The sequence below is a fragment of the Botrytis sinoallii genome, assembly GCF_014898435.1.
Source record: "Botrytis sinoallii strain Bc 23 chromosome Unknown BSIN_007, whole genome shotgun sequence".
In the NCBI taxonomy this organism is placed as follows: domain Eukaryota; kingdom Fungi; phylum Ascomycota; class Leotiomycetes; order Helotiales; family Sclerotiniaceae; genus Botrytis; species Botrytis sinoallii.
In genome coordinates, this window is record NW_024066034.1 from 2204971 (window position 1) to 2228936 (window position 23966).

Sequence of the window (23966 nt, forward strand, 5' to 3'; positions counted from 1 at the left end):
AATGATGGACTGGCAAAGGGCCATGGTTATGGTTATTGGGCATGACCCTGAACCTTTCGCAGAAGAGATGTGGAGGATTCTAAAGATTACCAAGAGTATTGACAGGAAGTATACCCAATTGTGAGTTTTTCATTCCGGTAGGGATGATGCGATGTTTTAATAGATTCGCAGTGCATGGCAACAATGCAATGAAGCATTGTTTAATCTTAATGATGCTGATCGTTCAACAAATAAAGTCCTTGTTGCTCCTGGTTGTGGCCATTTTATTCAGAAGGACAATCCTCAATTTTTTTCTACGCAATTGGAGGATCCAATTTCAAGAATTTAGATTTGAGACTGTGATCTTCGGCCAAAAATAATACGCCCGAAACCCAGTGCGAAGTCACGGACAACAGATTGCAAAGAAATCTAATAGTCCTCAGAGAGAATGGTTGGGATGACCTGAAAAACATTTGGAAAAAATCGTGATCAGTATGTTCGATGGTTCAACTCGTTTAAAAAATTTGGGTGTATGGTCTGAATTTTCAAGGATTTTGAACTAGGTTCGCTTGGATCTCACTAGGAAAGCTCAGAATACTACTTTTTTTTACAGGCAAAAAAAGATTTTGGAGAGAAAAAAAACGTGACGTTTTGAGCATCCAGTCCAAAAAAAACGTAGACTGTTTAGTTTTCGGAATTTTTGTGACAGACTATATTTCTTGGACTATTGGAAGTACTGATCACAATTCCCACATGTTGATTGACATCCACTGACAAGTCTTGGAAGAGATATTTAATGCCGTTGTACGTATCTGGAAGTCCTGTCAGACCTGAAACGCAGGCCTCACCCCTACAAGTACTTTACTGCCCCGGACACTACTCACTAGGGAAAGAACGAGAATTCATAGTTTCGAAGCTATATTTAGCTCCTTCCAATCTCTTCAAATCAGTGCCAAGGAGGAGAAATGTCAAATATTTGTTGCACATCTGGAATTTAATGCACAGGCCTTATCCTGGCAAGCTATCTTTTTAGGTCTCCTAGTGGGAGGTGTCTAGATAAGTTGTTTCTTTTGCTCTGGACGCCAGTAGTGGCCCGATGTATATCACACTTGAATTCTTGGAAATGCAATTTGGGGCATTAATCATGACGATAGACTGGTTATGCGTGCTGAACTTTTTGCGTGCATTCCCACTCATTTCCTTGGTTCCAGAATTTCTCATCTGAGAAGTTTCCCATCTTTCGATTCACGCCTCCCTTCCCCCCTTCTCCCTAAAAGCTTCATATCTATCTATCTCTCAGAACTCTGGTTCTTACAGCTACATTAATGGGTGCGCAGCAATCGTTGCCTTGGAACAGGTTGGTAACATCTCTAGTCTCAGGTCATTCTAGGACAGCTCTTGCACTTTGAACTACTCTCACATTATCCATCAGTCATTCTCATAGAAATGACATTTTGCTTGTCTTCAACAGGATTAACCCTAATAAGTTCCACGCCGATTAATCTCAGTGGTATATCATGATCACCTAGTTTCCAGAAATTGACTAGCGAAAAGTCTGTTCCAAGAATTGTTCGTTCTTGGCTCCGATGGTTGGAGCTGGCTCTGATCACTTTCAAACTACAGTCACTAGTCTCTTCTAATATGCATGATTTGCACACTTTGACACTTTGAATTATGGAACTCATCCTGACAAGTCTGTAAGTACCATTCTAGAGTTCAGAAGTCATTCTTTAGGCGTGAGACTAAAACCTTTACTAACCCTAATAATCGGAACTATTTTAGAAACACTCTCCATTTTGAGTTTTTAAGAACGATTTGTTGCACATCTAAAGACAAAAACTCAAGGTCTCATCCTGACTAGCGTTATAAATAGTGCCCAGTTTGTAAAGCAGACTGGAATCTAGCTTATGAATTCTGGTATCACAAAATGATCAGTGCGTTTATTTAGCATCAAGTCAAGAACACATACTTTCGATTTCATCCAGTTCAATCCATCGAAATGAATTCTGTTGCATATCTACAACTCCAATTTACAGGGGATATCCTCACAAGAAAATTAGTGGTGTCATATTGTTTGAATACTCACTTCCTATACCCTTACCGGTAGCAATTCTAATCCGTTACTTCTGGTAATAACACCCACAGATAACTTTGTTAAAGCCATCAACTGATATGCTCGCAATTACAGAAACAATGTTTATCTCTTTAACTGGGGTGACTGGAAGTGATATTGTTCGTAGTTCCACAGCACTAAACTCGTACACCTAGAAGAACCGAAAGTGCTTCGTGACTGTTGAATTTTGGAACCTTCTTCGTAAAGTCATGATATATCATCAATCACTTTTTCGACCCGGAAATTCTAGACCGTGAATGCTGACTAGCTGGTGTAAAATCTAATTTCTGAAAGTTCGCTTAGCATCCTGACAGTGTGTCTTAAGTCAATGCCCTAACAGAAAGTCTAATTCTCAGTAATTCGTTTAATGGCGGAGATGTATGTGATGATTGGTAGATCCCATGTTATATGATTACCGTTCGAAGGACTCCCCTTCTTCATGTTTCCGGGAGAGTAATTCTGTACGCAGTATCGATCAGTAATCCCTGGGAACTTGATTCAGATTCATCAAGTCATCTTGAACAGGTCAAATAACTACACAATTTGCCCTCTCTCAATCCCTCACAACTCACTCATCCAAATCTCTCATTTCACTTCCGTTGCAGATTCACAAGCTCCAATAAACAAGCATCGTCCCCACCAGTGCATCATGATAAGATATCACAATACCTTAAACTCAAACTACAGATCCACTACACCCCCCGACTTTTCACATCTACCCATTACAATCTTCAAGAACTTTCCTGTTGCACATCTATAAACTCCGCGCACAGGCCTTATCCCAGCAAGTACACAACTAATACATAACTTCACGACCAGACTATAACTCTAGTCAGTCGATCACAACTTTCAGATGCTCCAATCAGCTTTTCTAGAATGTTTCGGTTGCATGTCTATAAACTATTTCCACGAGGGTTATCCCAGCAAGCATAAACACCATACAATCATTCACTTCTAAGCTATAAGTCTTGGCGAAAGATCGCGGCTTTTAGCTTTATGTCACGCTCGATAATCAGAAAGATCTACCACGCGAAGCCCTGGCATAGTAACTAAAGGAATTATAACAACCTTCTGATTTTCATCCTGCAAATCACATCATCCTATGAACTCCAATAGTAATGGGGTACTACTACTTTTATAGTGTAAACTAAAGGATCCTACTAATGACAAAAGTACACTACTTCGCGCTTTATCTCAAACAACAAACAACCTCTACTCAACTCAAACTCAATAATATAATTCCTCCAACTACACTTCTCGGAGAAATTTTGTTGCACATCTGGATCTGAACAATACAAGGATAATCCCAATCAACAAGCGCGCAGACAGTACTTCGTAGCCTATGAACCACTGCAGAAACTTTCACTTGGAACAAACATAAAGCGAAATGGTTCTCGGATCTGAGAGTAATAAGTATATGGACGTGGCATTCACATCTTAAGCTTCGAGGAAATCGCAATCTGTATCCGACTTCCTTGGCAAGTATTTAAATGTGAATTTAAGAAACCCGTGTGGATGATGCATCCGTCATAGATTTCGGAAGATGTAGCGACCCATCATCGTGGTGGCTGACTCTGGATCCTCAGATCATATTTGTCCTTTTAAGATTACATATACCCTTCCAACCTCATCTCGCGCTCTTATACGCAAACTTCGTGTTAAGTTTTCTTAGGAATTCTTACTGTTGTATAACCGCATCTTCCTGAATACCTTGGGCAAAATCTATTTCGGAGCTCACGATGGTACTGTTTTTTACCTGAGATTTCTAAGAGATAGAGAGATGTAGTATTTTGTTGGTCTCACACGGGTCAATAAGGTTCCATGGAAATATTCATATTATGAAAGTATATAGTTTTCAGAAGAGGAGGTAAGAGCCCAATGTCAGGACACTCCTGTCATAATCTTATCACACACTAACATACATCATATTGATTCTTGTATACTCATAAGGAATGAGAGTACCAAGTTCGCCGATATTCCAACAAATAATATACTTATCAACGGCAGCATTACCCAGTATTTCGCCTACTGAAAAAGAGAATAAGCATTATATGCAAATCGGGTATCGAAGACAACCGGTCTTCTTTAGATCCCCTATATCATATCCTATTCTGCCTATGTTCAGCCGTAAAACACTATCCCTACGAAATGGCCACTCATTCTCTCAGTCCGTACACAATTTCGCCACTTAATGTCAAAAAGTCGAGAAAGGTAGATTTAGATCGACATGTGTTAATTGGGTTTATGTCTCGCTCCGTTCCTTGTTATAAAGGAAAGTCGTGTAAAGCCAATTTCGCAGATCATCGCTCACAGAACCCGACTTGAAAGCCGAATTTTGTTCGAAGGGGGGGGGTGGAATATCGCCGCTTGCACACTATAGCCGCTATACGCGAAGGAAATCACTAACGTATTCGAAATCGAAAGGATCGTCCGTTTTGCAGCGGAGGAAAGTCCCGCTACTCTTTCTCAGAGTCCATCTCCTCCTAATATTCAAGCAAAGTTCCACCATTGGTGTCCACTTCACTTTCCCTTTCAACGTAAGGCTCCACTTCCAAATCTGATCTCATCACATCAACGACGACTCTCTGAACCCCCATTGTAATCTTATATCCGGCCAATCCCAACAACGCAATAATGATAAGTAACAAGTTGATGATAGCCAATAAGCAAAATGGTACTGTATGCCACAATTGTACTCTGCGTAAAGGACAGCCGTTTTGGCTTCCATCTTCGGCATCAATCATGTTGGATAAGAGAAACCGGAAAGGGCATTTTCCGCCAGCAGATGCTGATTGTGTGGCCGGAGGGGTTGAAGAAGATGCTGAAACGATGGATTCGCAATCTATATCCTTGCATTTTTCCTTGTCGCCTTTTTCTTTCCTGATTTTCTTTTCGACATCCGAGCGGCGACGGATGCGAATATTCGCATGGTGCCTTTCTCTCTTTGGGGCCGAATGCATGGCAAGAATACAACTCTACGTCAAATTTCAGGTCTTGAACAGGAAAGCACGTTGACACATTCCACTTAAGTATATTTTATGCGGGGAATTATTGGTCACACAGGAGTAATTTGTGAGGGAAGTTATTGGCCTTCTTCAACTACATTAAGTGTCTTGATATCATGTATACATATTGGGGGTATATCAAGACGTGTGAAAGACAAGAATGATCAAAGTTCTTGTTAATCAACCAGAGGATAGTCAATATGGCACCGATTGACCAATCATTTATCAATCATCACGCCTCTCAACTTTGAAAGTATCAGATACTTGTAGAGATTTTTCTCATCAAAAGTCATGCAATCAATCGAGCATTGCATTCTCGAGGCTTGTTTGTATGATATCGAAGGCCAAAGATTGGTTAGCGATATATTAACTACCCGCTCACGTTTCACGGCACGAGGCATAAAATTCGACGAATACACGATGATGTGTGGATGGTGGCTTGTTCGAGGACCTATGAACCCATTCTGAGCGAGCCCCAATGAAGACTAGTTCTGCATTCATGCAATCAAGGTCCGAACATGAGATAACTCGACATTGTGGTGATATGTGGTCCACTCAGAATCTTGCCAGATGATACTACTGCAGTTGGATGGATAGCTGCCAGCTTAAGCTGCGAGAAGCTGTCAAAGGCTACGAATCAAGATAGCAGGAAATTCCCACTGCTGCAAGATCGAGATTAAAACTCACAAGAACGGGTTCCATGTGAGCTTGAAGGATACTTATCCTGCGGTGCGAGCCACACTTGAGAATTCATGTGCTTGCTTCATCCTGGGTATCCGGAACGAAAGGTTGAACCACACTTTTGGCTGATTGTTTGACAATATGATAGATACGATACATCAAAGCTGTTGAAGAATACTTCAAGGAAGTTCAAGGAAGACTTTTCACTGGAGAGCATACGAGTACAAGTAAAGTATTCATGCAATAACAAGATTATCTGAAGATAATAGGGAAGGTATCAACGATATCAAAGTATTTGGAATAATATTGGAGAACCTTGGAAATGCACGAGAAGTCAGGAGGAACCTACGGCTAAACTTCGCTACACTCAACCCCGCCACAAATTGATAAAGCAACTCCCACTGAAGTCTAAGGTTGCCCGCAAAGTGGAAGACGTCACAACATCCAAGCTTCATTTTGAGCTTCCAAGAGCTGCTGTGCGATTATTCGTGGTAACACCTTTAGTGAATTGTGCCACAACCAACAAGGCAACACATCTGCAGTTACCCTCACCGACTTCTTAAATTCTTCATCTACCTCAACGTGTTGATTTACTCGCTATCATGGTTCTTGAAAACTCCTCATCCAAAGAGGCAAACGGATCGTTCGACTCCGTTCCTACCTCCGACAGCGATCCTTATGCGTCTTCGGAACAAGGCAAAGGCCAAGCTGCCGGTATTCAAACATACAAAATCGATGGCAGTACGATACCTCGACCGCTACCAATATTCGGCCCTCTGTTCGGGTTCAATGATGCTCTCTTAACCAACATCATCAATGCCCGCATCCAGAATTCCAGCAAAATCACCAATCGCCCACTCAGACAAGAAGAAATCGATGCCCTTGCATTGCATACTGCGAGGATAATTAGGATCAATTCATTTGCACCTGTTGCCGGTTTATCCGGGGGCATCTACAGAGCAGTCCAAACGGCTCCTAGCTTTCGTTTCCCATTCTACCAACCAAACCTCGAGGCTTTCAATTCAAGCGTCTTTCCCCATCCGAAAATGCCGTATATCAAAGGAATTCCGGCACTAATTGCTTGGCATGCATTCAGAGGTTTATGTTATGCTTACATTGGAACCACTGTATCAAAGTTACTTTTTGGGGGGTATGCAGCTAGTGTTGGGGCCGTAGGACAGATGCGCGATCCGCGATTGAAGGATATTGTAAAAGCTACATCAGAAGAAGTTGCCAGACATCAGAAGAATCTACCTAGTCCTGCAGGGATTCCCAGACCTCCCATGAAGCCAGGGCAAGGACAACCGCAACCCCAGACTCGAAGTACGCAAGGATATGACGATGCTAGTCCGACGGGGGACGCGGACTGGTCTGGAGAAGATAATGCACCTGGATCTGTACAGCCAACTCCTCAGACATTCCCACAGACGAGAGGCTGGCCAGAGAGAAAACCGGTTCCTGCACAAGCCCCAGCACAAGAAGAGGAGAAACCGTTTGATTTGTTCGATGATGCTTCACCTACAAATAGCCAAGGAATGGATACCGAACCAACAACATCCCAATCTTCTAGACAGACAGGTTCGGCATGGGATCGAATCCGTCGTGGCGAAAAACCAGCTTCCAATTCTACTACCACATCGTCACAACCGCCAAAATCCGGGTGGGCAACAGTACAAAACAATAAACCTAAAGCATCGAGTGACGGCACATCGAGTGCAGATAGCTTTGCATTTTCTAAGACAGAAGAGGAGAGAAATCTGGCTCAAGTAGAAGCACAGAAAGAATTCGACGCTAGGGTTGAAAAGGAAAGGAGAGGCGGGGATTTCAGCAGTGGCGGAGATCAAAAGAGATGGTGAGGGATTGAAGATTTGTATAAGTAGCATTTGGGTGTAATTATCGTTATTGCATAAGCGTTTAGGATGCATGAAATGGAAATGGAAATGGAAATCCCAATGGAATCAAGAAATAATTAAAGTCATAAGTTCACTTGTCAAACCAACATAGCATTGTATCATGCTGATCACATCACATTTCTCCCATGTCTTAAACTCTCTATCAATTTTCTAAGTACCATGTAGGTAAATAGCCATCTCATCTCATTGTACACATCAGATATTATTTCATCTCCATCTCCATCTCCATCATCTCATTCCTCATCTCTATCTACTCTCTCTCTCCTCCCCACTACCCCATATATTAAAATCCACGCATGAAAACCATGAAAACCATGCCCCTAAATAAAACAGTTCTGTTCTTTTCCTGTTAAATTAATCCCATCCCATCCCCATGTCGCGGAAATTTTTGTAAAATTTTTGAAAAGCAGATTTTCCTCCCGTTGCAAGGTTCCCGTGCGTTCGTTCGTTTTTATTCATTCATTAGTTCCTTGCTTCGTTCTTTTGTTCTTTCTTTCTTTCTTCCTTCCATTGTGATTGCGAATGCTTTTTTGACCTCGAGAAAAGAAGACCCCCCACACGCATCCGTTCGTCCAGACTGAAAAGTCAAAGTGAAACCCGAATGTGAAAACTCCAAACGTATATCCATCCACGCATCCATCCATGCACATTACAACTCCTCCCCAGCATCCTCACACCCCATACTAATCCCCGAATCTCTCCTCAAGCTTCTCAACCTCTCCTCTTCCTTCTCCATCTCCTCCACCCTCCCATCACAATACCCCAACGTTACATCACCCCAAATACCCACGCCCTTGTATCGCGCCAACTCCCCGTCCCACCCGCGAATCTGTTTTGCCATCGCTTCCGCATCCGCACTATTCACGTCGACTAATTTTTCCATGTACGTGCGTACGGTAAATAGTACCGCGTTGGATTTCGGGAGACGAGTAAAGGTTTGCCGTTCGCGACGGATGTAGATGTCTGAAGGAGTGAGTGGGGAAGAGGGGGAGGGAGGGGCTTCGGGAATGTCTTGGAAGAGGATGGGGGTGGTTTGGATGAAGAGGTTGGAGCGTTCCATGCAGCTGCGCGGGGTGAGGTGGGTGAAGTAGCTGGGGGTGGTTAGTATGTTGATATTTTATATATACTATATTCTGGGAGTGGGAAAGATGGGAAATGCGGGAGGGAAGTGGAAGGCTTACCGATTGACACTCTTTCCTAACTTTTCTTTCCATCCTGGTACGGGTTTATGTAGTACAGCCATGTTACTCCCGATTCTCTCTTGCAATTTCCAGCCTGCGGGAAAGAGCGTAGCGGAAGCCATTAAATTCCATTCTCCATCTTCTTCGGATGGATTTTGTAACAAGAGATTGAAATCTTCCATGCAGAGACGAGCTGCTGTCTCGAGTGGGTTTTTACATTTCGAACCAATGATAGATCGCTCTCCTGTTAACTTATTGAGGATTGTGTTTTCGTCCACGAGGGAGAAATCATTTGGATATCGATCTAGGAGAAACTCAATGACCATTTCGAGGAGTTCGTATGTGGCTGGGATGGCTGGGGGTAAGACTTGTAAGACGCATGGCCCATGTGTTTCGAGGAGTGAAGCGCGGAGTTCATGCTCGGCGAGATAGGTGGAGTCGATGGTGAGCCAATTGGATTTGTCGAGACGTTTGAGACCCATTGAGGTTGGATGGGGAGAGGTGGGTTTGAGTGGTGGGAGAGCATAGGCTGGTTTCTGAGGACCGGGTTGGGTTTTGGGTGGTTGATGGGGTGGACTGGGGAGAGAGGTAGATGATGTGGATGAGCTACATGATAGTAGGTGGGAAATTTGGGTGAGAGGGTTATGGAGGAACTTTGTAATGTTTGATGGTGAGTTTGTAGAAGGAGAAGTTCTCTTATGACTTCCATTCTGAGGACGTCGTGTATGAGTTTTTCGTTGAGAGCTGAGGATATATAAAATGCATGCCGTAGCAAAGAAGACGAGAGACTCCACAAGCAACATATTGCTTCCGTTCTGTGTTCCGAAGGCTAATGACGATGATAAAGATTTGAGGTCCCGGTATGGTATACTATCTCTTGAAGATGAAGCCGAAGATGAATTGAAAGAGGAGGGATGAGACTGTGTTCCCTCTGAAACCATTGGAAAGCCTTTATTTATATTCCCCACAACGTCCTCTTCCTTCTTTGCATGCACCAAAGAGATTCCAGAAAGTCCCAACGATGGTCCAGACCGACTCATCGAAGTCCGGGCAGGCATTCCCGATAATCCATGCGCAAGTGGCGTTTGCACCTGCATATCCGAACAATATTTGATTGATAGATTTGACAAGATGCCGATTCCGAGCCGTTGCATATGTATGTACTGTAGGCACTTAAAAAGCAAAAGACTTTTATTTTTTTGGAATGGGGAAAAGTAAATATATAGCAGGGAAGGAGGACAGGCAGAAATATATCAAGAAACTTGGTCGAATAGATTAAAAGATGAATAAAATCTCTTCCTTGCTACCTGAGGGAGGGATTGGTTTGTATGATAAAACGTAGGTCGTATTGCTACGTATATGTGAACGTGTGTAAGTGAGAGAATGGGAAGGTGAGTGAGTGATGAATAATATTGAGAGAAAGATGTTGTGAAAGTCGTGTAAATGTTTGTATGGACTGGTGTGACTTCAGGCTGCAAAATCTGCAACAAAAGTAGGACGACAGGTAGATTCAAGGAAAAAGATAGGAGAGATGGATGGAATGTTGAAAAGAAATATAAAAAAATACAAGTACAAATGTGATAAGTGGTAGAAATCAGTCCCAGCTACACGGGGTTGGGAAGGTTCTTTAATATGACAGAACCAGTCCGGTCATGTCATATCAATTATGCCATTATGGAGTATTGTATTCACTTGGAGAAACAGAGAGTTAGAATTTGCCTGGGCTCAAGCGTTCACGCTCAGCCATGATTGTTGTTCATCAACCCATCTTCTTGGGTAAGGTAATGAGAGTAAGAAGCTACAACCTAGATGCATGGCCATGGCTGTGATTAATTGCATCTTGATTCTTGATTCTTGAAAGATCGCTTTGTTCATGGTCCACTCGGTCCGGGTCATAGCTATTGCGTGTATAGTACGAGTAGGTATTAGAAATTACGAGGGTGAACATGGGGAATCATCAAACCGGAATCCCTTGATTAGAAGTGTGGGAAAGGCTAGGAATGATGAGCAGAAAGTTTGACATGAAAATGATCCAAGTAGATCTTTATTTATTCAAGACAGGTATGACCTTGACACATATTTGGATATTGTGGCAACTACTCGGCTTATACTACGACACGCGGTAGCCGTGTAACGTAAGTGGAAAGGGGGGGAAGGTCATCCGAGAACTAACACCTGGGCCGAAATGGGTAATGGGTGGAAAGTTTATCGGAGTCGGACGGATAGAATAGCTAGAGTTAGGTAAGTGCGACAGATCGCTCGTATGTACGGCGTGGTGTGGCGTGGGAGAGAGAAATGTCGAGACAAGCAAGATAAGACGGCTGGATTCCCAACATCCAGTCGATTGAATTTGGTTTGTGATCTTGGTGGTGATTCAGATGGTCATGGATCATGGAATGAAAGCCGGTAAGGTGGGAGGGAGGTGTGGGAAGTGTGGATGGTGGACGGTGGATGGTGTGTGATGTGTGGTCACTGTGGTGGACTCGATGATTTTGTATCGGAATATGTAGCTTTTGCTTTCCGAGTGGATACTTTCATTCACAACAGGACCAGGACCGTGGCAGACTCGCAGGTAATGAAAAATATGGGGAAATTTGGTGTTGAGCTTACCCATACCTGGGGAGTTATTCTTAGAAGTCGATTCTACCTACTTGGTACTACGAGAGAGAGAGAGTCGTAATACCTAGCAGTGGAGTGGGAAAGTTTGAAGATGGAAATACGAACCACACAAATCATACGAATGAGAATGTCTGGTGTCGTGTGCGTTTGGTTTTGTGTACGATATGATATGGGTATCACGTATCACGTATCACGTATCATCACAACATTTTCCATGTTGATATGGTCGACTAACCCATGAGCTCATTAGTGAGTATTTCGTACAGAAAGTAAGGTAAGGTACGTGATGAAATTTAATATATTCAAGGACAACTCGTATCATGATTGGCTCACATGACATCGGAAATCGGAGAGATCTTGTGAATCTTTCTTGGATGTTGGGAAACTATTGGAAGTTGGGGCTGAGTTTTCCTCCCAAGCCATACCAGGATCTATTTTTTGAAGTTGACCGCGAAGACCGCGGGGGAATAATTATGGTGAAGAACCAATTGGATTCTATCGTGATGGATGATGAATCATGGATCGACATCTCCCTGGTAGGTGATGGATAAATTGAACTTGCGTCAAAGAGAACGACCAAAGTCACCCAACACCAAGCATGAGTGAGCTTGAGGCCAAAGTTCGTTTGTGTGGTGGGAGGTGGTTTCATTGGATCCATTGGATTTGTTGAATTCATGGAATTCATGACTCTGCGCGGTGAACCTGTGAGATGTCTATCATATCTATCATGTATGAGATGGCATATTCGCAATCTGATACGATAAGGTTCTGATCTCGCAACGACGACCCCATTCATATACATAACGTTAATGTAAGTACTAGGAACGATGTGATATAAATTGAATGTACGAGAGACTTCATTGCTTATTCCAAGTATCTAAAGTATTTGGTACTGAATTGGTATTGGTATTGGTGAGATGATGGAATCTAGATGGCATAGCGGACGGAGATGCATTCACGTATCTAGATTCCAAAAAGGTTATCTCTATCTATCAATCCACAATATGCAGCCACCGACAGCTTACCTCCCATCTGAAAATCCTCCATGAATCGAGTAAAGAAGTCCCGTTTGACTCAAAGCCATAACAAGTCTACAACGTCTACATGTAGTGAAACCAAAATCAAAACAAAATCCCAAAACGTTTTTCAAAGCCTTTGCATCACTCGTATCGTATCACATTCACGTTGTACACATAGCAAGAAAAACAAAATGTCTCTCAACCTCAACTTAACTTCAAAAATATGGTTCCCTCGAATTATTCCTCGCGGCAACAGCGGAAAATCATGAAACTTGGGCCATTTCTGCGGCTGAACACTTCCAATCTTCTTTTCATTCTAAAAAAAGTCATCACTTCGAACTTAACCCGTCCACCTCTCAACTCTAATCTGTGAACGGATATCGCGCGGATTTCCTCAAATTCCACACAGAGGCCATGGCGCATTTGGCGTGAGGTACAACTTTCCATACCGAATGATCTTGGCGATGCTGGCTTTATTGGCAATTTTGGTGGAGGTGTGCTCTCCAGACGTTTTCATCAACTGCATCGTTGCACCACAGCTGTGTGAAATACCACCTACACACCTGCTGCTCACTGCACTACACTGACAATAAATATATATCTGCATGACAGTATCCACGGTACGCTGATCCGGGCCCAGGAAATCGTTTCGTTTTCCAAGGGTGGGGAATTGGGGGGAGGGGAACTCCTTGTCCGCAGGGACCTATTTAGGATTGGGATCATGTCATGGTCGTACACATCGCCAATTGCAGCTACGGCAATTCCTACCTCTAGCCTGCACATCACATAATCCGGTAAGCATGCTTCTTTCGCAGATACCTGGAGATACTGGATACGGTACTCTGTTTATCGTGTACACACCTCGATTCTCCACCATCAGCCAAATGGAGACGTCTGGGATACCTGGCAGACAGCCCCGGCAGACAGAGGTGCATAAAAGTCAATGCGGTTTCATGCAAGAAATTTCATGGTTGGTGGGTGAGTGAGCGAGGGAGGAAATGCCGGTTGGCTGGGTCCTGTCATGATGCTGGTGCGAATCACGTATATTGTGCTGTGATGCGTAAATGCTTGCAATGGAATGCAAACGGGTGGATATATGGTTCGATAGTTGCACAGGTTCTAGATGGATATCCTAGCATGTGGCTTTGGGGGAATAAGGAATAGTGACGTTTGATATCAAGGGGAGGATGCGACGGAATCTAGATCTTGGTTGTGGTGTTGAATTTGGGAGGAGAAATGGGGGGGTGAGGTTTTGGGTGTGCTCTGGTGGTGGGTGTGATGTTGAAAGATGAGGATTGTTACTTCATACTCCTGTTTTAGAATGGAAATTCGCGTTTGTAACGTTTGGTGTACGTTTGTGGACAGTTGCATATGTCATTTAACGATTTAAGCCGGTATTGGCTCCTCGTGCTCTTCTGAGCATAATATGCATATTGACTTACCACACATAACAACAAGGTGGAGTGGAGTATAATATATGTGTTTACAATCTACGGTCTGCGGAACTCGTCGCCAACCTCCTCTACCAATGAACAAGGCTTACAAAATCCCGAACATGGTCAACATCGCCACGATAACCACGATGATGACGCTGAGTAACCTAGAACAACATCAAAAAAAATCCCGACAAGTCAATCTTTCCTTACACAAACAAAATACTCCGGAAAATACATAACAAGGCGAATATTTACGTGGATGCCGCCGGAGCCACATTTTCAATTTGTACTGCTGGCCCAGGCTGCGTTTGACCAAAGTTCAAATCTAGAGCTATCATATTTCGCGCCGTGGTTTGAAGCCACCATGGCCATCCTCGAATTGTGCCTAGTATGCTCATATCCTTAGGTAAGATGATTTGGCCACTTCTTCCCGCCAACACTTGATCGACAACAGCATTAGAAATGGTTTCAGGTTGGAGATATGGATCTTTGAAGCTGGCTTGCGAGATTATATCCTCGGCTAATGGCGTCCGAACCCATCCTGGATTGACAACACTATTTCCTTTGTGAGTATGAAATACTGGTGGTAATTTCGGGCGGATGGAAAGTTGAGGACTTACGTGGTTCGGATATTAGGTGCGTTGTATAGAGCTTTCAATTCTGATGCAAGTCCTTCATGAAACGCGAGAGCACTGGCTTTCGAACAGGAATAATCTACATTGGCAGCGTGCACCAAGTAGCTTGCTAAAGAGGCAATTGTCACTACGTGACCATGGTTCTTCTTGACCATCGCCGGGACGAATTCTCTAGCCAGAAAGAAATGAGATATCGTATTAACCTCAAAAGTCTTTCGGGTTTGTGCTTCGCTGCCTTCTAGAATGGGCATGAGAGTACCAACTCCGGCATTATTAATGAGCACGGTAGGATCTCCATGACTTTTCCTTATTTCGGAAGCCGCAGAGGCAATTTGGGATGGTGATGTTATATCAACTCGATAGTAGAAGACATTTGATGCTTTAATATTGTTAGTCACCATTGTATATCATGTGTTCCCGAAGGTAGAAAAGCTCACGAAATGGCATCTTTGGAGGGTTCACATCCATTACCACAACCTTAACCCCTTTAGATGAGAACTCTCTTGCCATTGATTCTCCTATCCCACTGGAACCACCCGTGATCAAGACAACCTCTTGACTCTTAATGAATTTCGCATTGCTTTTCCAATTATTCAACACAAGCTGAGATAACTTCTTATTGACACCGCGTACAACACCCAAAACGACCAGGGCCTTCAATGCTCGAATGAAGGCGGGAGAATAAATATATGGCTGGATCTTGTTCGGTATAATAGATCGCAATTTATCTGGGTAGTACCGAAGTGCTACAAGCAAAAGACCTGTGAGTTTAGGGTCAAAAGGGGCACCTAAAATTGCTGACATTTTGGCTTTCCCTGCGATTTTCAATATAAACAGTAGTGATGAAGGAGCAGATGAATCAGTAGGTATGACGGGTTGAGAGTTCCAATATAAACTTAATACAAATACCAAATACAGTGGCTCCAAGTCTCCACTAAAGTATCTTGAGAGTAGTCGAATTCGATGTCGACGACTTCATAGAGATGCCGAGGTTTATTAAATTGGCGGTGGACGAGACACATAGGTTACATGTGTTTAGGAATGTGGAGCGTGCGGATAAAAGTGTTCAGCGCGTCAATCTCCGGTAGATATACCTAAAATTGCCTTCCTGGGAACTTACAGTAGATCATATACCAAATATAACTCGGTGAACTCATAAGTATGGGGAAAAACTCTTGGTGACGCAAATTTGACATGACAAGCACCATTTCATCTCACCACACATGGAATCGCGAAGTTGAGTGAGGTGTGTATACCTACCTATCTACAAGCACAAAGATCACAGGACTTATATTAGTCACGTGAATAATTGCCGATGGATTCTTCCTCTTTTCCAGCTACCCCGCCCTCCACGGGATATAACCCCGCCTTGTGCTACCCATCTTAGGCTTTAACCATATTACTTTATTATATCCGAAGAGAGACATTACTCAGACCACGAAGTAATAAATTGTCTTTTGATATCCAGACAGTTATTCCTTCTTCACTTCCAGTATCGACCAAAAATCAGCCCAAAGAGTTTCAATATGAGTTCAAACAAACTTCCATTCGATGTAAGTTTTAAAGTTTCAGGGACAGTTAACAGACTTCTAGCTCGCAACACTAACTTCTCTCATTCTAGCTCAAAATACATCGCTTTTCCATGACAAATCTTATGTCAATGGAGAATGGGTAGAAGCTAAATCTGGAAAACGCTTCGATGTCTTAGGTTCTTATTCCCTTCTCAAATCACAGTTTCTCATCCATCTCTTCATATCTAACTCCTGAATCTTCATCAGATCCCGGAACCGGTCAAGCATGGGCCACAGCACCCGATAACGATGCGTCCGACGTAGATGCAGCCGTTCAAGCTGCTCACACAGCCTTTCAATCTTTCAAAAAAGTCAATCCCAGGACACGTGCTCAGTGGCTTTTGAAGTGGGATTCTTTGATTAGAGAGAATAAAGAGGATTTGGCGAAGATTGTTACTTATGAGACGGGGAAACCAATTGCGGAGAGTTTGGGGGAGATTGATTATGCGTTGGGCTTTACGTGGTGGTTTGCTGGGGAGGCGGAGAGAATCTCGGGGACTATTCAGGTGCGTGCCTTTTTCGTGTCTTTTGATGGCGCTACGGAATGCTCTTTTAGGCGGATGGTACTTCAAGCGTCTTCTCAGATGTTCTTTGATATTGCACAGCGTCTGCTCTCGTGTTTGCAAACCACTAATTTATCCTTCTGATTAGACACCCTCAGCACCAGGTAGGAGAGTCTTCACCGTGAAGCAACCAGTCGGTGTAGCTGCCGCACTTGTCCCATGGAATTTTCCAATTGCGTAAGTCATTCCATCTAGAGTAAGGCACTGACTAACGATCTATAGAATGATCCTGCGAAAGGCTGGAGCAGCATTTGCGGCAGGTTGCTGTATGGTAGCAAAACCATCACCAGAAACACCGCTTTCAGTGCTGTCCTTGGCTTTCCTTGCCGAGCAAGCAGGATTCCCAAAAGGTGTATTTAGTGTTTTGACCACGAGTTTGGATAACACACCTCCATTAAGTGAGGCACTGTGTCGTCATCCACTGATCAAGAAGGTTACGTTCACTGGTTCTGTAAGCCTTCCTTGCTATATTCCAGATTTAGTCTGATACTGATGAATTCAAGACGAGAGTTGGTAAACTCGTTGCAAAGCTGTGCTCCGACGGATTAAAGAAAGTTACTTTGGAACTAGGAGGCAATTGTCCTTTCTTGATATTCGATGATGCAGATTTGAACCAGGCTGCTGATGGTACGTGATCCATTCTATATCAGAGGGAGCTTTAACCTGTGTCTATGACGACTGATTATACTTTTGAACGTCTTTTCGAAAAGCTTATTAACACACTCAGCTCTCATGGCTCTCAAATGGCGACATGCCGGTCAAGCTTGTATAACCGCCAACCGCGTTTATGTGCAATCTGGTGTTTACGATTCCTTCGCTTCTCTCATCAAAGAGAAAACTTCCAAACTCAAGATTGGCCACGGAGCCAAAGAAGGGACCACAATTGGTCCTCTTACCACTCCTCGAAGTATCGATAAAGCAGAAAACCAAGTCGAAGATGCCAAGAAGCATGGTGGAAAAGTTGTGCTCGGGGGGAGTAAAGTAAAGGACACTACCGGGTATTTCTTTGAGCCGACTATTATCTTGGGCGCAAAGAAGGAAATGTTGATCACCGAGGAGGAAACTTTCGCGCCAGTGTTAGCATTATATTCTTTCGATACGGAGGATGAGGCTGTGGACGCGGCAAACAACACTAGTGTAAGTTTTGTCTACAAGTTTCCGGTAAATTGTATGTGAGATGGCGCACTGACAAGAATGATATAGATGGGACTAGCATCCTACTTCTTCACCAAGAATATCGATCGTACATGGCGACTTCTCGAAAATCTAGAGGCCGGTATGATTGGTATGAATACTGGTATGTAGTCTCGGTTCTCCAATTCTTCATTTCTCTAATCAGAAACTTTGTGCTAAATATCTAAATATAGGTAATGCATCAGCAGCCGAATCACCATTTGGAGGAATCAAAGAATCAGGGTATGGAAAGGAATCTGGGAAAGACGTCGCAGTCAATGAGTACCTTATTACGAAAACAGGTACGATGACTATTGATGGACATTATTAGTTCTCAGTGGTCAAATATCGGTGATGAACATTTAGGATTATGACGGATGGAATTATGTATTTACGAGAACATGTTGATGATAGCGCTGACACGAATGAATGTTATATTGCATCTTTCCGAGGAATGATTTGAAAGGCTCTCGATGAATCATGTATGTATTTCTGTATGTCTGTATAGTCTCCAGTCCAGCCTATGTATTCTGAGTTGTTATCTGGATAACAGTCAGGGAGCAGTACTCCCACACCATCTCATCATTTTCCTCATTATGAAACGATAATAAATACAAAGAAACAGTAGTGAATTCAAGTCCAACCCAATCCGATCCATCCCACCCCATCACATCTCATCCACTCCACCAATCATCCCGGAAAAAAATTCACAAGGTTTGTTACATAATTTCTATCCATTCCTCGTGCTGGATTTACATTCATTATTGCAGCCGCGACAAGAATACCAACACATATTCTTCTTTTGTCATGGACGATAAGTTATTGAGTTTTCAAGAGGAGATGGCGGGGTTACCCTTATTTATGCTAGTTTTATCTGCCTAGTAAGCGGGTTATGAGAGTGGGAAAATAGGGGGATTAAAAATAGAAAAGATGTGGTGGTTTTTTTTTAATGAATTAAAGATAGAAATGAAATTAAACTAGACCCTTTGAGCTGGTGAGAGAATTAGAGAAAGCGGGGTATAGAGAAACTATCCGGATAGTCTTCACTTGGATAGTTTGAGAGAATGATGAGGGGATTTGTTTTTGGGTTTCTTCTAGTTGTTGCGTGCAATCTAGATATATATGTCTATCTATCTGTATTTGTTTTGGTTTTGTAGCGACGGGAAGAAATTTATCATATCATCATACAAGGTTTGCGTGGCAGTTACGCGCTTGTTATCTGAGCAAGCTACGGAACCGGAGGAGGGGGATTGTGAAAACTCGATTTGTGAGTTAGTACGAAGATTTTTGAGATGTTGTTTTGGATGGTCGGATATTGGTGGGAGATAGATGGACAGTGAGGAAGTGGGTGGAAAATGACAACAAATTTGTTGATATCTTCTCATCTTTCTTTCTTTCTTCTTCTTTTGTGGTGGTGGGTAGATCAACTCTTGCGTTTTTGAAATATGTCGTATCGTTTGAGCTCGGTTTGTATTCTCTGATAGACGAGCTTGAACACTTTGAGATATCTGGAATGATGTTTAAAGATCCAGAGTGTGTGACGGAGGAGGGGCTTTTATAATGGATATTTGGGGATTATAGGAGGTTGGAGAATGGAGGAATGAGAATGAGAATAGCGCAGAGCGTGGGATCTCAGTTCCTAAGAACGTTTTAAGTGAATCGTATCAGCTGTTTAGAATTGAATTATCTGTTGTTGGGAAAAAATGCAGTGGTTATTTAAGACTCAGATTGATTTCGTCTTTCTATCTGAGTAGATTTGCAACACGGAAAACACCTTCCCCCATCATTACTCTATATGATTGCGTGTGTTTATTTCTTACGGTCATTTGTACATATCTCCTTTCAAGTTTTGGAAGTGGATAATTGTTAGTCTTTCAGGGAGGATTCTACTACTGAAGACGGGGTAGTTCTCCCAACTTATCAGCTTTTTTGCTGTATTTGGAAATGGACAGCGAGTAGATATAAAATGACAGTGATGAATCCCTACATGCAGATGATAATTTTGAATTTTCCGCTTATCCATCTCTTCGCGTAAACACATATTGTAGTATACCGCATCACAGTTCTCACCATGCCTTCCCCTAATTCGGCAGTTCGATCGATGTTTACGTGGTTTGCGTGCTCTCATAGCAATGGAGATATGGAGGTATATTTGTACTGATTCCAAGATGGAAAGGTGATAGGTTGGTTGATATACGATGGTAGTGAATCAATATGAGTGAAGAAATCCAAGGTGGTGTGAATAGATTGAATAGAATGGACGAAGCGGGGTGACAGAAGAAGTACCGCTGGGCTATTCAAGCAGAATATCAGGGAGGGGTATTTAAAGCTCCTCCTTGTCTAATGCAAACTCAAGTAACTACCCGATCAAAGAATGGCCACTACCAAGAAACCCACCATCAAATCTCCCAACTATAAGCCCACCGCCAAACCTCGCAAATTCAAAATGAGCGCTGCTTCTCGAATAATCATCTCTATCAGTGAGGAAATAATGGTCTCGCGTCTTTTCATTTGATTAATCGGCAATATCGAGATCGGGAGACGGGTATTTCAGCTAAGAGTCTCAGTTGAGATGAGATGGATTGTTCATCATTACATCGTTAGTTGTGTTAAGATTTTCTTTCTTGACAAGTTAGCAAAGAGCCTGGTGGTGCAGTTCTCGGATTCTTTATATAGTAATGGAGTATTGGTGATACTCGAAGAATGATCTTGGCTGGTGAATCAAGAGTTTCGTCTACGCAAATGGCTTAACAAGAGGTCATCTTTGTTTGCAAAAATGGGACGGTGAATGTATTCAACGATCATCGAATCCCAAGTGGAAAATAAGGACTCGATGGCTACATAAACTCACGCACATTTGACCACCGATTCAAAACAATTGGTTACTTCAAGCAGTCGTCATATCCATCAATCTCCAAATTCGATCAAGTTATTCGTACACATTTTCATGAATAGTTTGACTAGAATTGGCCGTATTCTCGGAAAAGCATTCATTAGAACAAACACGGATTAGTTTTTCCGCAGTACTCGTTCGAAGTACTCATCTGACACCACTTCATCCCGCTGTACATTGGCGGAAAAGACACAGAAACCACAACAGCAATTCCAATTCTCAATCTGATAACCTTGAGATTTCTCAAAGAGAAACTGAATCGGTCTGAGAGAAGATGCTAGGATCAAGAAACCTGGATTGTCTGCTGGAAAAATAACAACAAAAGGTTGTGAGATGGAATAGAGCAATACCCGAAACGGCTATTGTTTTGTTGTATAAGGAGGAAGGGTTTGTTGCTTAGAAGTTTATTTATAGAAGAGAAACTAAATCAATCTAAAAGAAAATACTAGGATCAAGAAACCTGGATAGGGGGTAATAATTTGAGCCCGATAACGGATTATCTACTTATGGAAAGAGCGTTTTGATAAATGATGAAGATTACAGTGAATCATATTCAGTTTAAATCTTCCCAGGAATACACAAACATATTCATCTTGTGAAGAAAGTGCTCTATTTTGCATTTTTGCAATATGGCTTTGGGGATTCTTGGTGACGGCATTTGATTAGTGTGTTTGTTCTTCAATGAATCATTTGTATCTGTTTTTTGCATGGTTTAAATATTCGGTGAAAGGTGCCGATGTTGAATGATGTAAATCTATCAAATTCTGCTGAGCATTTATGATTGAGCATAGCATGGGTATAAGCATAGCTTGGTTGTTTATCTACATTGTATCTCTCCTTGGTGAGAGTCGTTTCTTCTGAGACACTGCATGAATATTCCACTGCCCCAGAAAAGAATAAGAGAAGATGTGCTGTTCCGAACTCCCAGAATAATCGACACTCCTGAAGTTCATTGAACTTAAATTGAATGTCCTAGAAACTCATATTTATGTAAGCAGCCAGATGAATCATGTGTCCCCATCGACTGAGCTACACCTCTTGCCAGGCTTTTAGAAAACACGCCCTCGGCTCATTTACTAGCACAGATATAGGATACTTCTTGTGTACAAGTTGTGAACACTTTTGATAATTTTGCTTGTTTTATCTCTTTATAATTGACTTGTTCTTCGCTTGCTGCACACAATCCCAAAATGAAGTAAAAGAGTTGTTGGAGCTTTGAGATTCTTTGGTGTCAAGCAAGGATCTAGTAGAGGGCTATATAAAATAACCAATCCCACGAAGTCGGCTGATGAAGAGCCGAGCAATGTTTGTCGAAAGAGAAGAGTATTGAAACGCGGCATATACGCTACTCTCTACCCCCTGCCCGCCCTACCCTCTTTTTTTGTTTTTCTCCTTTAATGATAGGTGGTCCAAACTCAGTCGCAAGACGCTCTAATATGGCACATGAAAACGCCACGGCTTCAAAAATGGAATCTAATCGCGACCCTGTTTTTCACTTGAAGAAGGCGTAACTAACAGTTGATAAATCTGCCCTTTAGCGAATCAAATCATCGCAGTTATCCGAAAGCCATCCCATCTCGGTAATCAGACACCTCATCCGCCGAGCAATTCATCTTGATGCCCAAAAAGCTTTGTTCCTTTCATTATTACTTCAATATCATAAAACAGAACACTTCTCCCCATTTAGACTCTTCATCATTTCTATCCAACGGTCTGCAGCATCACTTAATAGCTTCCAAACCCAATATCATGCCTTCAACTTCTCATCAATCCGTGCTTGTAACCGATGGCTGTGGCTGTCTCGGTCATCACATCGTCCGCCAGTTGATTGAAGATCCCGAATCCTCCGATATCAGTATTCAAAACCATCACGTCAGCGGAGTTAAGTATTTAGAAAGCAATCCCACGTCCCGTAAAGCGATTTCAAAAGAAATCCAACAAATCGACACTTGAAGAGAAAACCGACGACTCGTTAGGTACCTAATAACCATTTCCCCGGAAAATTAAGGGCGCGAGTGTCACGCTATATTTAACGGTAATGCTGAGTTAGCTAGAATTGTGATCGTGTGAGAAACAGAGCGCCGTTTTAACAGGACTGAATCTAGTGGCTAGAGCGGCACTAGTTAGTTGGTACTTTCAAGGCTGGAGGGTTACCGTGAAGCAAGGCAACAGCGTATTGTGTTAGTGGTAATTTCAGGCGCAAACCTCCTCTAGAATATCTATCAGTATGAATGATCTTAAATAAAGCTTTACACTTCACTTGAAGACGCCTTGACATATCCATATGTCATGAGTATCCGATCTGCCAAAATTCCATGGGAATTCAATGGCCTGGGGACCAGTGATGAAAAGTCACAAAAGAGCCCGTTCTGAGTAATCCAAACCAGAATTGCGATTGTTCTGAAGTTCATTCGTTATAGTATGCTAGCAAAGTCCTATACTCCTTTCACAATTTCCTCATATCTCAATCCCTAAAACCCAAATCCGCTTAGTCGTATATGTCGCAGAAAAAATCCCTTAACGAAATCCATCCTTGCCATGCCATGCTATGATCATCATCACCATAACTCCTTTATCATTCTCGTCTTATCTGTGATTGTCGTACCATCACCCGATAGTATCACCACGAGTTGCACAGCATCATCTACTTATGGAATGGCTTCGTACGAACCACTGCCAGAGTTGTGTGCTTGTCTGTTCGAGAACAACCAGTAGATGACCAAACCGAGAATAGGGAAGAGGAAGACGACCAAGCACCAGAGGAGTTTGTGGGAAGGAGGACGGTTGGATTTGAGGACCTCGACTGTAGATTCATGGTTAGATTTATTCAATGGCAGGGATGAGATTGAAAGAAAAGGGGAGACATACTGAAGACGATGATATCGAGAATCAAGACGATAAATCCAATAACTCCACCACCGGAACCGTACTTCCATGCATTGCCATGTCCAGCAGTCTCAATAGGTTGAGCAAATGTCAAAGCGAAGAAGAAGAATTGAAGGAGAAGGGCGAGTGTATTCTGGAACATGATTACTGATTTGATGTATGGTACTTTGTCGTGTGCTCTGTATTCTTCAAAATGTCTTTCAAAGTTGATGAAAGTAGGGAGAATGTGGCTGCGGTGAGAATATAAGTTGTTGACCGGTTTGTTTGTAAGAAGGATCGCACGGAGGTAATGGTTCGAC

General features: G+C 42.6%; 7 protein-coding genes across 7 annotated transcripts; 3 read left to right on the forward strand and 4 right to left on the reverse strand.

Annotated features, from left to right (window-relative positions):
* Window positions 1-4: 4 nt before the first annotated feature.
* Window positions 5-328, forward strand: EAF02_004996 (uncharacterized protein; the record flags this gene model as incomplete). The annotated part of the gene is made up of 2 exons (XM_038901044.1): window positions 5-120; window positions 172-328. 2 exons carry the CDS (start codon window positions 5-7, stop codon window positions 326-328), a joined length of 273 nt encoding a protein of 90 aa, XP_038759556.1.
* Window positions 329-4575: 4247 nt separating this feature from the next.
* EAF02_004997 (uncharacterized protein) lies at window positions 4576-5052 on the reverse strand (the record flags this gene model as incomplete). Its single annotated transcript, XM_038901045.1, has 1 exon — window positions 4576-5052. One exon carries the CDS (start codon window positions 5050-5052, stop codon window positions 4576-4578), a length of 477 nt encoding a protein of 158 aa, XP_038759557.1.
* Window positions 5053-6380: 1328 nt separating this feature from the next.
* On the forward strand, window positions 6381-7634 carry EAF02_004998 (uncharacterized protein; the record flags this gene model as incomplete). Its single annotated transcript, XM_038901046.1, has 1 exon — window positions 6381-7634. One exon carries the CDS (start codon window positions 6381-6383, stop codon window positions 7632-7634), a length of 1254 nt encoding a protein of 417 aa, XP_038759558.1.
* Window positions 7635-7825: 191 nt separating this feature from the next.
* Window positions 7826-10421, reverse strand: EAF02_004999 (uncharacterized protein). The gene is made up of 2 exons (XM_038901047.1): window positions 8873-10421; window positions 7826-8782 (listed from the first exon to the last, which is right to left on the reverse strand). The coding sequence occupies exons 1-2, from the start codon at window positions 10024-10026 to the stop codon at window positions 8341-8343; spliced, it is 1596 nt and encodes a 531-aa protein (XP_038759559.1). The 5' UTR covers window positions 10027-10421; the 3' UTR covers window positions 7826-8340.
* A 3776-nt stretch (window positions 10422-14197) lies between these two features.
* On the reverse strand, window positions 14198-15385 carry EAF02_005000 (uncharacterized protein; the record flags this gene model as incomplete). Its single annotated transcript, XM_038901048.1, has 3 exons — window positions 14198-14501; window positions 14567-14960; window positions 15019-15385. The coding sequence occupies 3 exons, from the start codon at window positions 15383-15385 to the stop codon at window positions 14198-14200; spliced, it is 1065 nt and encodes a 354-aa protein (XP_038759560.1).
* Window positions 15386-16107: 722 nt separating this feature from the next.
* Window positions 16108-18219, forward strand: EAF02_005001 (uncharacterized protein; the record flags this gene model as incomplete). Its single annotated transcript, XM_038901049.1, has 9 exons — window positions 16108-16134; window positions 16175-16289; window positions 16360-16658; window positions 16804-16892; window positions 16938-17166; window positions 17219-17342; window positions 17443-17852; window positions 17919-18012; window positions 18083-18219. 9 exons carry the CDS (start codon window positions 16108-16110, stop codon window positions 18217-18219), a joined length of 1524 nt encoding a protein of 507 aa, XP_038759561.1.
* Window positions 18220-23429: 5210 nt separating this feature from the next.
* Window positions 23430-23809, reverse strand: EAF02_005002 (uncharacterized protein; the record flags this gene model as incomplete). The annotated part of the gene is made up of 2 exons (XM_038901050.1): window positions 23430-23584; window positions 23650-23809. The coding sequence occupies 2 exons, from the start codon at window positions 23807-23809 to the stop codon at window positions 23430-23432; spliced, it is 315 nt and encodes a 104-aa protein (XP_038759562.1).
* Between the last annotated feature and the right edge of the window lie 157 nt (window positions 23810-23966).